The sequence below is a fragment of the Trichechus manatus genome, unplaced genomic scaffold, assembly GCF_000243295.1.
Source record: "Trichechus manatus latirostris isolate Lorelei unplaced genomic scaffold, TriManLat1.0 scaffold00091, whole genome shotgun sequence".
Taxonomy (NCBI): Eukaryota; Metazoa; Chordata; class Mammalia; order Sirenia; family Trichechidae; genus Trichechus; species Trichechus manatus.
Genome location: NW_004444027.1, coordinates 1175574 through 1189853, shown reverse-complemented (window position 1 = coordinate 1189853; position 14280 = coordinate 1175574). Strand labels below are relative to the sequence as shown.

Genomic DNA, 14280 nt, shown 5'->3' with positions numbered 1-14280 from the left:
ACTAAATGGGCAGCTTCTGTCTGGAGGTGAGATGGGAAGGGAGAGAGGATTAGGAACTTGTTGAATGGACATGGGGAATCGGGTGGAAAGGAGGAGTGTGCTGTCATAGTATGGGGACAGCAATTAGGGTCACATAACAATGTATGTATAAATTTTTGTGGGAGACTAACTTGAAATGTAAACTTCATTTAAACTACAATGATAAAAAAATTAAAAAAAAATAAACAAGATGGGATCCTTAACTGTAATGGGATTATAGTCCATGGGAGATTAGGGGAGGGCAATCATGCATTCAAATAAATGCAGAAGAGTAATAGTTCTCTTTTTTTAATACTTGTACTGAGTGAGACTCAGAGATGTGTAAACGTGTGTAAACAATGTGTCCTAGGTCACACTGCTGGGATGATGGAACATCTATAAAATTGAGATAATGATACCCACTTTACAGAGTGGTCATAATGAGTGGAGTTGGTCGTATTCACATGCCATGTAGCCATTATTTCTCATCTGCACTCGCACTGCTCTTAGCACAGTGATTTACATATTAATATTCAATATTGCATATTCAATAAACATCTACTGAAATGAGTTGAACTGTTGACTTAAATCTGCTCTATGTAGTCTCGCTCTTGTTGCTAGTTGCTGTTGAATTGATTTTGACTCATGGTGACTGCATGTGTGTAGAGTACAACTTCTCCATGGGATCTTCAAAGCTGAGTTCTTTCAGAAGCAGATCCCCTCCTTGTATCCTGAGGGATCTCTGGGTGGGTTCTAACCGCCAACCTCTTGGGTAGTAATCAAGTGCTTAAACCGTTTGTGCCACTCTTAGTGTGTAGTACTCTAACTACAGTGTTTCTCCCCATCTTTGTTTTGGTGCTGTCCAAGACTTTCAAAATAAGTGAAGGAGGGAAACTTGGATAGGAAACTGAGGAATTTTCAAACCTCACACTCTTTAGGATCCCATATGAGCTTGGCTGTTGTTGTTAGCTGCCATTTAGTGAGGCCCTGACTCATGGAGACCCATGCACAATAGAAAGGAAACATTGCCTGGTCCTGCACCACTCCTATGATTGGTTGCAGACTGATTTTCAGAAGTAGATCACTAGGCCTTTCTTCCTAGTCTGTCTTAGTCTGGAAGCTCTGCTGAAACCTGTTAGCATCATAGCAACATACAATCCTCCACTGACAGGTGGTGGCTGCACATGAAGTGCATTAGTACATTGATTGCCAATAATCACTTTATTATTATTATCTATAAATCAGATTTTTAAAACTGGAAGCAACTCTATGATCATCTGGGCTAAATCTCTCTTTTTACAAATGAGGAATCTAAGAGCTGGGCCCAGCGCCTAGGTATCTTGAGTCAACTTATTTCTATATATATTACATGACCTCCCTGGTGAAACTTTTTATGTGTGCATTTAAGCTCACTTAATCTAAGACACCTATTTTCCTTGCACTCTTGATTGGTCTGCTAATTTACTCAAGGGAAACCAAACTAGCTAGATTTTAATCTCTTTGAATTGTGGCATCAGCTATAAAGGTCTTAGCTGAGGTTTTAATGGCTAGGTTTAAGTAAATTTAACGGATACACCAGGGAACGTTCCAATTACAAACACCATTAAAGAGCTTTATGTGCGGATTAAAAAATTACCATTAGAAAAAAAAAACATAGTCCATGTACAATATAATTTACCAGCAGGAAAGATTGCAATGTCCTAGAAAATTTCATATAAAAAGGGAATACAGGAAAATGAAAAGTACCAGTACTCAGTACACTCTGAAGGAAGTTGGGGATTCTTTTGGCCCTTTGTCTCCAAACAGGTAAAATGCTTTGTATTTCTAGCACTTTCTTTTCTTTTTTTTGATTGCATGCTATTGTATGTCTATAGGGCATTTTACCTTAAGGATTAAATTCAGGTGTGATGGTATCTAGGTATCTAAAGAAACCATGTCCTTCACTGGTCCTTGTCACCACCGGCCACAGAGAGCCAGCCTTTTGGGAACTGCAACCCCTTATTGACCAGTATTTGATTTTGTCTTTAGCTTCTTCCCCCATCAAATAAAAATTAATTTGAAGACTCTTTGTGAGAATCCCACATTTCATTAGATAATTAGAGGCACCCTTGGCCAGAGAGGCATCTGGTGTGGGACTTCATGCTTTGAACTGTGTTGAATCCTTTCTGACTCTCACAGATGGTCCAGCCAGCAGTAAAGCTTGGAAGACTAGAGGACAGACCCTCAGCAGAATGTAATTAGTCCCGCCGTATAGCCACTTTATGTCAAATAACTTTATATTAACCAAAGATTCTTAGTAGGGGCTACTTTTCAGAGCAGATGGCTCAGTTTGTTTGTTTGTTTGTTTTAACCTCAGGAATGATACAGTTGAAAACCAATTCACAGGAGGGAAAATGTTAAGGCAAAAAGGTGAACTTGAGAAGGAATAAATCATAGGGTTTGGATTTGGAAGGCTTTTGTTAGTTTTCTATTTTTTTCTTTTGCAGAATATAAACAACAAAAAAAAAGCCTCTCTGTTTTACATATTTTTAAATATTCTATGTTCCAAAGAGGTTGAGAAACAGCACCTTCTTCTCTCAACTCTTGAAAAAAAATGACCTAAATATTTAGAAAATATTTTAAACATAAGGTACTTTTCTTCTACGTTGACTGGTCGCCTACATGTTCAATTTCAGTTCCATTATGAAAATTTAGCATAAAGAATTTTATAAACATTAAAATGAATAGTTTCCTGTAAAAGTCAAATAATTTTTGTTCTGATAGGTATGTTAGAAGCCAGATTTTTTTTGTATTGACTCATTGATTGAATACCTAGAGTGGAAATAATACTGAAATATGTGAATTTAAAGTACTGACTTTTGTCCCCAAATAGCCAGGGAACTCAAGGCATGCAAGTGGCTGTCTCTGTGTTTCAGTGTCCTTGTCTGAAATTTGTAGATGATTCTTACATCATCTGCAGGATTAGGGGATACAAAGATTAGGCTTTTCACTAATGAGGTCTTTGTTTTTTACTCAACCCAGTCTGGGTCTATTTTGATAGCACGTTGATGTTCCTTAGAATGGAGCCGATTCCAAAACTCCTAGTTGGACTTATTCTGCTGACTTTATGTGTGGTGGGCAGCTCCAGCCAACACTGGTCCTATGGATTGCGCCCTGGAGGAAAGAGAAATGCTGAAAATTTAATTGATTCTTTCCAAGAGGTAAGTTTCTCTCAGCTTCAAAATACGGCAGCTTATTAGATTCGTTTTGTTTAAATAAGTTAAATATCCACTATGTGCCCAAAGGCACTCCCCTAGGCTCTCCCCTAAGAATCCGAGGGAGACAAGACACCTAAAAAGTAGAAGTCCTATTCCTACTTTCAATTCAGACAGGAGCAAATGAAACAAAGAGCAGGAAAAATTCCAAGAGAATATAGTAACAAGTGCAAGATAGTGTGTCTTATGCTGAGTATAAAGAATCATCAAAGGAATTAGAAACAATAGGATGGAGTGTCTGAGTGCAAGATGATTCATTGAGGGTTGGAAAAAAAATTATAACTTCTAATTTATGCTTTTTTTTTCCTATCTCATCTTTTAAAAATGTCTATTACATTTTTATAATTTTTAAATAAATATCCTTATCAAGGGTTCATGCCCTACAATTTTCTTACTGATAGGAGCATTTAAGCAGAGAAATTGAAGACTACCAGAGTACAGGCGTTAGCAAGTTCAAGAAGAAAAAGTAGTATAGTGGAAAACATGCTGGATTTTATTTCATATAAGTTAGAATATAGTACTAGCACCAGCAAGGGAGTCCCTGGGTGGCGCAAATGGTTAATTCCTCGACTACTACCCGGAAGGTTGGCAGTTCGAATCTACCCAGAGGCACTATGGAAGACAGGCCTGGAGATCTCCTTCTGAAAGTTCATGGCCTTGAAAACCCTATGGAGCAGTTCTACTCTGCGACACAGGAGGTCGCCATGAGTTGGAATAGACTTGACAGAAACTTAACAGCTAGTACCAGCATTAACATGGGGTTCTTTATTTCTTATCTGTAAAGTCAGACTTCTCAGGGTTGTGTGAGGATTACAAAAGAGGGCATATATGTGAGTTGTTTAATAAGAAGAATGTTAGTTGATTAATAAAAATCAGTTTTGCTTTTTTTTTTTTTTTAAGTGTACAAGATACAAACTAGGCCCTAAAGGATGAGTGACTCAGGGCTGGGACATGTAACATAGGGTAAGGATGAGAAAGAACAAAACACTGGCTAGATAAATGGAAAAATATTTAATTTTCATTGAAAAGAAATATCTCTTTTTGGAGAAATAATAAAGATAACAGTTTTAAATAAAGAAGCCCTAGAATCTGAAATTTCTCTGCAGATTATGTGAAGCAGCTTTCATTTAAACATGAAATACTTAGTAAAAACTAAAAAATTAACATGAATTCCATTCATAACTGCAACCAAAAAAAACTTGTTGCCATAGAGTTGACTCCGACCTATAGTGACCCTGTAAGACAGAGTAGAACTACCCCATAGGGTGTCCAAGGCCATAATCTTTATGAAAGCAGACTGCCACATCTTTCTCCCGGGGAGTGACTAGTGAGTTTGAACTGCAGACCTTTCGTTTAGCAGTCGAGTGCTTAACCACTGCACCACCGGGGCTCTTAATAACTATAATCTCTAGTAATTTTTTGTATACCCTCTCTTCATGATTGCCAAAGTACTTTACTCTCATAATCTCTAAGGAGAAAATGTTGTCTCTTTATCTCCTTATCTCCGTTATCTGCAGAACCCCACACGAATCTAAAAATGCCCGATTCTGGATCCACGTCCTTGAAGTCCCATCCCAATCCAACTTCCCCAGACCAGAGTGACAGCACTTAGTCCCACAACACTTTTGACCTCACTTTCTGCTGGCCATTTTTCTTTTCCCCATAGGGGTTGAAGGAAGAAGGTGCTGTTTCTCAGTTAATCTCTTTTGAAAATACTATTTCATTTCTTTATCTCCAAGAATCACATTCTTTTTCTTCAGATAGCTAAAGAGGTTGATCAACTAGCAGAACCTCAACGCTTCGAATGCACCATTCACCAGCTGTATTCTCCCCTCAGGGACTTGAAACGAGCTCTGGTGAGTTCCAGTGACAATAACACACCTCTTCAGAGATGGAAAGGTCCTTGGGTACCACTTAGGACAACTTTCTCCCATCCACTGCAGGGCCTACCCTCCTGACTCCTGTGATAGGGCCCTCACTATTTCAGTGGTTAGATAACACTAGTATTTGCAACTTTTTTTTTTTTCCTTTCTTGAATTGAAATCTTTCTGTAACCTTCATCTGCTAAAATCTTGGCTCTAACCTTTGGAAGGACTGACAAATTTCTTCCCACTGCTATTATGCCAGTTCTTCAAGTCTGTTCAAATCAAATCCCTTAGACTATTCGACTCTCGGCTAATCCACATCATTCCATCCGATTCTTCAATTGTTCTTGGTGTGACATCATTTCCGAGAACCCTCGGGAATGTAGACGTCAGAAATAGTGCTAGGGTTTATTTATTCTTCTTTTGGAATTAAAAAAAAAAATTCAAACTAGTTAATTTATAATTCAGCGCCACAGATTTGATTGCATTTTTCTGACTGGAGTATGGCTATCTCCAAATTTCCACCCAAAATGGAAATCTACCACTCTAATGCCCAGGAGCAGGGAAAGCCTGAATAAATCACATACAAAGATAAGTTACCATCTCATTCTCACCGGTGACTTCAACTTCCATATTCACAAAACAGAGAGAAAAATGGACAGACATGTTCATTTCCTTTCCTTTTCTAATCCTGCTCACTGTATGATAAAAATAATGGCAAGCAGTGAACTTCCCCAACCTGCCATTAGAAAGGAGGAATTGAAGCAAAGGCTGGGTTAATAGTAAACTGATTAAGCAGATCCTCTTTCACCCTCCTTCCTTACCCCCCTACTCAAATTGTTAATGTAGATTTTATGTTTATAAAACTGAAAAAGACATGATCTGTCATCTCTCTAGCATTTTCTAGTGTACAAGACAAGCAAACCTGTCCATTTTATATAGACACTTTAGAAATTAAATGTCCAAAATGTAATGAGTTTCAGCTAGTTAAATCACCCTTGATGTATTTGTTGCTCATATTTTTTTCAGGAAAGTCTGATCGAAGAGGAAACTGGGCAGAAGAAGATTTAAATCCATGAGCCAGGATTGGCAACATTTAATTCTGACATTGAAATTTGTACCCCATTTAATATCTGTAAATTGTAAGAATTTCAGAAATTCTCACACCAAGTGCACATATTTCATAATGAAGTGCTGTGTTGTGAATAAAGTGGTTTAAGTGTTCAATCTTCCTCTATCTCAGAGCTCTGATGGGAAAGAGACATTGTAAGCCCACCAAAGGGAGCACTCCAGGTGGGTCTGCAGGCGACAGATGGCAAGGGAGATGAGATGTGTCTATTTTTGACCAAAGGTATCTCATGGTTCTCGTCCACTCTTGCCCTGCATCTATAAGGAAGAGAACAGCTATATATTGGTCAAGGCCAAGAGAGTGGATTTAGCCAGTTTCCTATGGGATTTTAACCGAAACTTTGACCCCACTCTGCATAAATAAGATAGGGCTATTGCCAAGGTTTCCTCTCACTGGGAAAGAAGTTCCCTCCCCAGGTTGTCTCCAATCCCTTAGAAAATCAACTGGAATTTGAGTGAGGCCTAGGAGGAAGGAAGCCTCTCACAGCTCCTAGTCCTGGCCATGGACTATCCAAGTTCACCAGAACAAGTGGTACACACTGAGGGTTGGCACCAAGGCCTAAAAATAATGGAGTGTTTACTGCCTGATCTTGATGGTATTTCCCTTGAGAAATGCTATGGCAGACAGAGTTAGTTGGAGACAGGATTCAGGTGATCCCAAATTCCCTGGCCAAACAGCACTACCACTATTTACTCTCCATAAAGACCAGTGTCAAGCTTTGTGCTAGATATGTGCATAAATATTCTCATGAATCCTCATAACAACCTTTGAAAGGTATTATAGCCTTCACTTTAAAATGAAGAAACTGGGGCTCAGAGAATTTAAGAAACTCACTCAGTACCATCTGTTTCCATGTTCAGTGCTTTTACTTTGCACTATGAGCAGCCAATGGAAGCTGACTTTGGAAGACAAGTTATTTTGTCCTTTGAAGCTGAAACAGGACACTGAGGCTCATATGTCAACACGGTTTTTCAGGTGACCATTTCTCCATGAGGTCACAGACAGTGTGGTACTAATATTTTCATTTATGCTTATAACTTCCAAATGAGTATGAGATGACCATTTGAAAAGAATCAAATTTCAGATAACTTGCCCCATGTCACTGGTAGAGTGGTACTATGGTACAGTGACGAACTGTGCCTATACTTACACGGCAAAGACCAAGACCCTTTGTCCTCTTTCAATGAAATGGAACCTACTGCCCCCAACACCACCACCTCAAAAAAAAAGGCCAGGACTTGTGGTGACAAATTTTTACAATGGTCAGAAACACTCCGTGGGGTGGTGGCAGAGGGACTCCCCTTTTAATACAAATATTTGCCATTTGCACAATGCTATATTTGCCAAACATCTTTGAGGAATTGCTAAAAGCGAATCAAGGAACTTCCTGACTCCCACTTTAATAAAATTAGGCAGTTACGGGATAAAATGCAGACCTACGTTATTTCATTAATCAATACTTAGAAGGCAGGACGAGAGGCTTGCATGTGCCAAATCACTCAGATTGACAATCTTTACATTAGTTAACACACTAAAAAAGAAAATAGCACACCCATTTAATTTATACTTCCCATTTACAGTCCTTTGCCAAAAGCTTGTCTTCGGACAATTTCTTTGGAGCCAGCTGTGGGCCCCCCGGATGTGACACAAAGATGCTCATCCAGCTGCCTGATGCTGGTGTTAGAGGCATCCAGTGGTACGCAACTTAAGTGAGCATGTTGGGTACTTGATTCTCAAATGGCCCAAATGACGAAAGGGAAGAGTGAAAATGGCCCCCTTTCCTTCTAGTACAGTAATGGCTCCTTTATTAAAATTATAAACTTTTTACTGCCTCTGAAGAACTCATGCATGTAGCTTCAAAAAAAGTCTGCAGCCTTTTGAAATAAAGAAAAAGAAAATGTCAAATATTGCGTTTAGTAAGTTCTCATTTATACAGCTTTAAAATATCCAGTAGCAAAAAGGAATTAGAATGGCTTGAAAATAAAATAGATAATTTTAGCAAAGGTTTCAGAAGTTGTAGTAGCCTAGAGACGACTAGGAAAAAAGCCATTAACATTGCTTTCGTTAATAGCACATGCAGATCTTGACAGTGGAATATGTCCGTGTTTCTCAAAGGCAACTCTAGATCAAAAAGATTCTCTAGCCCTACTGAATCATATTCTCTGGGGCCCAAGCAGCTTGCACTTTAAACAAGCATCCCAGTGATTCTTATGTACAGACAGTGGAACATTATTGCTCTAAAAAGCAAAAGATTGCAAATGCTTTAAAGCACTGCAACACTTCTTAAAAATCTTAAGCATAAGCCCCGTACTTAAAACAGTGGAGCTACACTGACTGAACTGAGGCTGCTCCCTCTCTCCAACCTGACCCACTACCAACAAGGATTTTACAAAACCTGCCTTCAACACCACTTTTCTAAAGTTGTATTTCCTGTAAGGCAGTGGTTCTCCACCTTAGCCTAGTAATGGGGTAACCTGGGGAGATTTAAAAGAAATACTGATGCCTGATGCCTGGTTTCCACTCTTCACTCCCCCACCCTCCCCCAAGATTCTAATTGGTCTGGGGTGTGGCCTCCCCCCCAGGTGATATTAATGTTCAAGTTTGAGAATCATTCCCATCCTTCCCATGTAAATTATTAAGACACTCCTTTTAGCCTCTAACTTCCTTTACCTCTGCCTAGTTATCTGCAGTGAATGAGCAAAGAAATGGGACCTATGTGTAGTAAATGAATTGCTATTATCAAACCCAGTCAGTTCCGATGCCAAAAGGATGGATGCAAGGAGGGAAAAGAACCAGATGGTTTATAGTTTTCGTTACTTCTGGGCAAAGATGACTCCATGACTTCACACAGTACAAGTTTAAACTAACAGGGAGGAAACTGGCGAGAACTCTGGGTGTGATGGGTCATAAAGGTGTCCACAAGGAAAAACGAGAAAGTTCAGGAGTGATTTCATTTCATTAATATAAAGGTAATAAACAAACTGCACAATAAACTTTAAAATACATTTTCATTTTTAATTTAAAAAATAAATAACAGCAAATCTGAACAAAAATTCTTCTACTTCAATGCATGTATCTTCCAACTGTCATGTTTGAAACCCAACTATTTACAAAATCATGGCAAAGGAGCTTATGAAGAAGTTTGGACGAACAACTCACAACACATAATAGATGAGTTTGGGCAGGGTCTACTGGAGATCAGTTTTGGTTGGATTCTAAGTATATAATCAACCTGAATGGAAAACTTTTTCTGTTTGTAGATCAGAACCAAAGGTTCAACCTTCAACCCACCCAAAGAGGAACTTACTGTTTCTGATGTAATTTTAAAAACGAGACATATAGCTGAAAGCTTCCAAGGAAGTGATATTTATCAACTTCAGAAATGATATGGGGAAGGGAGATATGATTATTAACATGAACTGAATGTCTAGATACAGTGGCCAGACTAGTGAAGGCTGAAGACTATCATGAAAGTGATAGTTTATAAAGTTGTTGCAGAGAAATATGGTAACTGGTGTCATACATATTTCAATGTGTCCTGGATGTAACAGGTATATTCATAATTTTAATGCCCATAGATCTTTTGATCTTTCTTAAGACCCAGGGTATGCCAGGGTCAAAGCAACAAGCTGGGATGAAAAGCAGAAAGATTCTAGTGTGTGGATCTAAAAGTCATTATACAGAAACTTAGTTTCCTACTGACTCTCCTTCTCTTTTTCATTCACTTAGAGTAAAAGCAAGCAAGGGCTGGAAGGATTCCAAAAATCATCTAGCCTCAAATATTTTTTTTTACAGATGAGGAAACAGAGACCGAGGGGCTACACCTTGACGTGCCAAAAGGTATAGTCTTTATAGTCTTGTTCTGTGTTGATGGTGAGGTTCCCTCCACCCATCTCTTTTTTACAACTGAGAAGGGAGAACAAAGGCACAAATTCGAAGGGCCTTCTAAATATCTTTTATAAAACGGCACCATGGGCACAAGGGAACTTTCTGTGGTGCTGAAAATAGTCTACGTCTTCATCTGTGAGGTGGTGACGTGGGTGTATACATATGTAAAAATTCATCCTGTACCCCTAAGATTTTTGTACCTTACCTCATGTAAGTTGGAACCCTGGTGACGCAGTGGTTAAGCACTTGGCTGCTAACCAAAAGGCTGGCCGTTCGAATCCACCAGCTGCTCCTTGGAAACTCTATGGGGCAGTTTTATTCTGTCCTATAGGGTCATATGAGTCAGAATTGACTCGATGGCAACAGGTTTTTGTATGTAAATTATGTCTCAATTTTAAAATAAGAAATCGTCCCATGATCTGGGGCAGCTAGAAGGGAATGACTTGTGCAGCTTGGAAAGAGTTAACAAAGGCAGACTGCTATCTCAAACCCTACTTTATCTTAGGGATTTGCAGTATGGTTGGGTCAGTCCTTTTTCAGTTTTTAATAGGAGACAATGACTGCAACTGGGGAGTCAAAGGGTGAAGGTGCAAGAGGGGGGACCAACACTCGGCCCCGCCAGGCTTACGTGGGTTTTAGTTTCATTTCATATCACTCACGTTGCAATCCCACAGCAAACCAGAGTGAACTGTCTTTGTATACGGAGGCTGTTTCCATTGAACATATGGAACAGCCACATCCTGAGGGTCTAATACAGTGTCTGGCATTCACTAACAGCTTGATATATTTGAATGAAATAATTCTTGAGGAAAAAAAAAAAACAAACCTCAAATCAAGACAAGTCACCAACACAGAGAGAAAAGATTTCAAAAAGAGAAAGAAAAAAACCTACATAAAGAACCAATATTCATAGAGGTTGTGATAATTCTAGGGCTTATTTCAATTCTTATAACATTACAGACTCTTTAGCAAGGAAAAGTAAAGACTGGGTTCTTTCTCCTTTCTCTCCCTCTCATTTCTCCTATATTTAGTGTCATCAATCAGAAGGCATTTCTTTTGTAGTCTTCCTCTTCGACTTCAGGACAGACATTATTTATGACGTTTTGTCAAATATTACTCTCCTACCCAATGGCTTCCCAACGAGGTGAACCTCCCAAAGTCCTCTGTGATTTATTATTCCACAACATTACCTGGAATTCTTTGGGTTCAGGAAAGAGTGAAACTATTATTTCCATTAATGTGGAAAGGGGATCATATGGAATAATGTTATATAATACAGGGGAAGGCACCTGGGCCCTGAGGTATCAGATTTCCATAGACTCTGCTCCGAGATCAGGCATGGATGGGCTCACTCCCACTGTTCTCAAAGGAAAGGCTAGAGGTTTTGCGTTTTTCATGACCCAGTTTGTATCTTTCTAATGACAGCCTGAAAGCAGGGTGAGGCATACTGCTGACAGGCAGCTTCTCAGAAGTTGCTCCAGGTTCCACATAAGCCCTGCATATTCGTTCTGTTCCCTCCTTTTTTCTCTACAGGGCTTGCGTTCTTTCTACTTAAAACCCTCTTCAATTCTTGTAACATTTTGTCCCTAGCCAAAAGTTACATAAAAGGCTCCAAAAGATGCCATCTTCTGAAGAGGGCCTGTATGTGCAGAGTTAACCTGCACAACCTTCCAGTTTCCCTTGGGAAAATAAAAAAGAGTATCTGTAATGCTCTCAGAGAGTTCCAGATCCTACTCGGGTCTAGCAGAGAAAAGAAAGGAACATTTTGGGAGTATCTACCAATTTGACAACCTGTGTGAGAGATATTATCCCCATTTTGAAAGGTGAGGAAATGAAAGCTCAGAGAATTTCAAACAATGTGTGTGAATTTGTCAAGTTAATAGATGACATAGCTGGGATTTGAAATCAAACAAATTTAATTCCAAAGCCCATGTTCTTTCCATTATACTTCATTGTAGGTTTTCGTGATGGGGGTGAAGAATAAGCCTTTCCACACCACTTCTAGAATATGAATACTAATTTCTTGAGTAATGCTAGATAAGTCTCAGAGGTTTCTGGTTCCCTGATCCTTGCGATGAGCTCGAATGTCTTTCCTAAAAGGGGTGGTGGTGAAACAAGGCATAAAAACAAAGAGTTGGGTAGGCAAATCCAAATTCTCATTGCTGACAACTTAGCCTCTGAAATCTCTTTCTCTGCTCCTTCTACTCTGAGGATTAGGCAAGCGGTGGAAGACATTCCTGGTGAGTTTCTCTGTATTTTGACTTAGGAGATTCACAGTTAAAAAAAAAAATTCAACTTTACCATAAATACCCAAGTATTATAGAAATATCTGTGACATTTCAAATATTGTTCCAACTATGGATAGACAGAGCCTTGGTTGTGCAGTGGTTAAGTGTTCACCTGCTAACCAAAAGGTTGGCAGCTGGAATCTACCAGCTGCTCCGTGGAAGCTCTATGGCGCAGTTCCACTCTGTTCTATAGGGTCACTATGAGTTGGAATCGACTCAAGGGCAACAGATTTGGTTTTTTGGAGGGACAGGTATTAAAGAGCTTGTCAGGGGTGTCTTCTCCATCTAAGTGTTATCTGCTATAGCCTGTCAGCAAGCTGGGCAATTAGTCAGAACCTGTAGTATAAGTTTCTATTTGGCCTCAATTTCCTTATCCATAAAATGAATGTTTTTATGACCTTTAAGGCCTTTCCAGCTCAAAATGTCTATAACTTTGTATGGCTGTTTATGTATGTGTATATAATATTTGATCATCTAAAATCTAAATCACCCCTTTTTTTCTTCTGAAAGGAGTACTTACATTAGTACCATTAACAAGTGATCAAATTAATTCCACCATCAAGAGGAATAAATAATTAAGGGGAAGTATTGCACTGAATCCTCCAGGGTACAATCAGGAAGCAGACTGGGGCCACCAGGCATCTAAATGGGATCTGGAAAAGAAGTGTTTGAACCCAGGCTTCTAAGTCCCTTATATCCAGCGACTTGAGATCAGAGGAGGTAACAAGAGGACTCTGTGTGTGCAAATGGAAGAGCTCCAAAGGAAGCCTTAGTACAAGGGAGCAGTGAGGGCTGTTACCCAGGAGTGTAATGGACTCCCAGGAGGGCAGCTTCCCATGTCACAAGTGAGTGGGGGTGGGTTGCAAGAGCTCAGAGCCCACGTCTGAGTCCATGCTTTTTCAATAATGATAGACATTCATAACCGACAGCAGCCAATCTCCATTAAAAATGTGTGTTCTTTTCCTCAAAGGAGACACAGTAGACATTAGAACAATATTATTATTTTGGCTATCCAAATGTACTTGATATTAGTCTCTTCCAATATGCTATATGGGATACAGTATGCCTATGTGAGAAAAGAAACTAAATCTCAAGCATAGCTTTTCAGAAGCAAAGCAAGAAATACCTCCAATGAGTAGGTTAATGGGGTAGCTTCACCACCACTGCAGAATAACTATCCAGGCTTTTGTAGTCCCCATTGGTTCTGCGCTGGAGGTTAAAAGTTAATAATAGTGAAGGAGCTCTCTCCTTTGAGAAACACACAGAGCATGGCCAATTCTGGAATTCCATGTGGACTGGAGGAGATGTGGCATGGCCTTACACATCATCAAAGAGAAGCTCTCAAAATAAAAAACCCAGACTTTGAGCTGGTGAGCATTATCCCAGATCAGAAAGATCAGTCAGCAGGGAGCCTGCCCCGTGCAGTGAGGACCCTGGCCTCTGGAGGCCAATTCTCAGGTATCAGCTGTCAAAGGCACTCAGTTCCAGAGAGAACAAGATCCTTATTGAGATCCAGGCTCAGAAGAAGGTATGACAGATTTCCGAGCTTTTGGAGGTGGTGGAGGTGGGGCTTTGGCTTCTCTTCGGACAGGTAGTGGGGGAGCAATCTGAGGGAGCAGACATATGAAATTAGAAATCAGTGTTATCTTCCCAATTCAGCCTTCTCCTCCACATTCCCCACATCCTGCTTTAGCTTTTAACTGATCAGAGTTTATCTACACAGCCCCTGCAAGTTGAAAAGGAAAATGATTTGTCCTGCTTCATTCTCCTTGATCTAAACAGACAACACATGCACACACACACACCTACCTCCCCACACACATACCTACATACACATA

General features: G+C 39.6%; 2 protein-coding genes across 2 annotated transcripts in view; one reads left to right on the top strand and one right to left on the bottom strand.

The window, feature by feature from the left end:
* Window positions 1–2894: 2894 nt before the first annotated feature.
* Window positions 2895–8633, top strand: GNRH1 (gonadotropin releasing hormone 1). The gene is made up of 3 exons (XM_004382167.2): window positions 2895–3218; window positions 5033–5128; window positions 6167–8633. The coding sequence occupies exons 1-3, from the start codon at window positions 3066–3068 to the stop codon at window positions 6206–6208; spliced, it is 291 nt and encodes a 96-aa protein (XP_004382224.1). The 5' UTR covers window positions 2895–3065; the 3' UTR covers window positions 6209–8633.
* DOCK5 (dedicator of cytokinesis 5) overlaps window positions 8629–14280 on the bottom strand; it is a 218797-nt gene continuing 213145 nt past the window's right edge. Inside the window, exon 46 of the mRNA XM_023736758.1 lies at window positions 8629–14049. Within this exon, the coding sequence (XP_023592526.1) occupies window positions 13945–14049 (105 nt within the window). The 3' untranslated portion in view covers window positions 8629–13944. The remainder of the gene's footprint in view (window positions 14050–14280) is intronic.

Coding starts and splice junctions, on each gene's coding strand:
- GNRH1 (XM_004382167.2), top strand. CDS start 3,066: ATGTTCCTTAGAATGGAGCCGATTCCAAAACTCCTAGTTGGACTTATT. Junction 3,219..5,032: donor TAATTGATTCTTTCCAAGAG/GTAAGTTTCTCT, acceptor CTTTTTCTTCAG/ATAGCTAAAGAGGTTGATCA. Junction 5,129..6,166: donor GGGACTTGAAACGAGCTCTG/GTGAGTTCCAGT, acceptor TATTTTTTTCAG/GAAAGTCTGATCGAAGAGGA.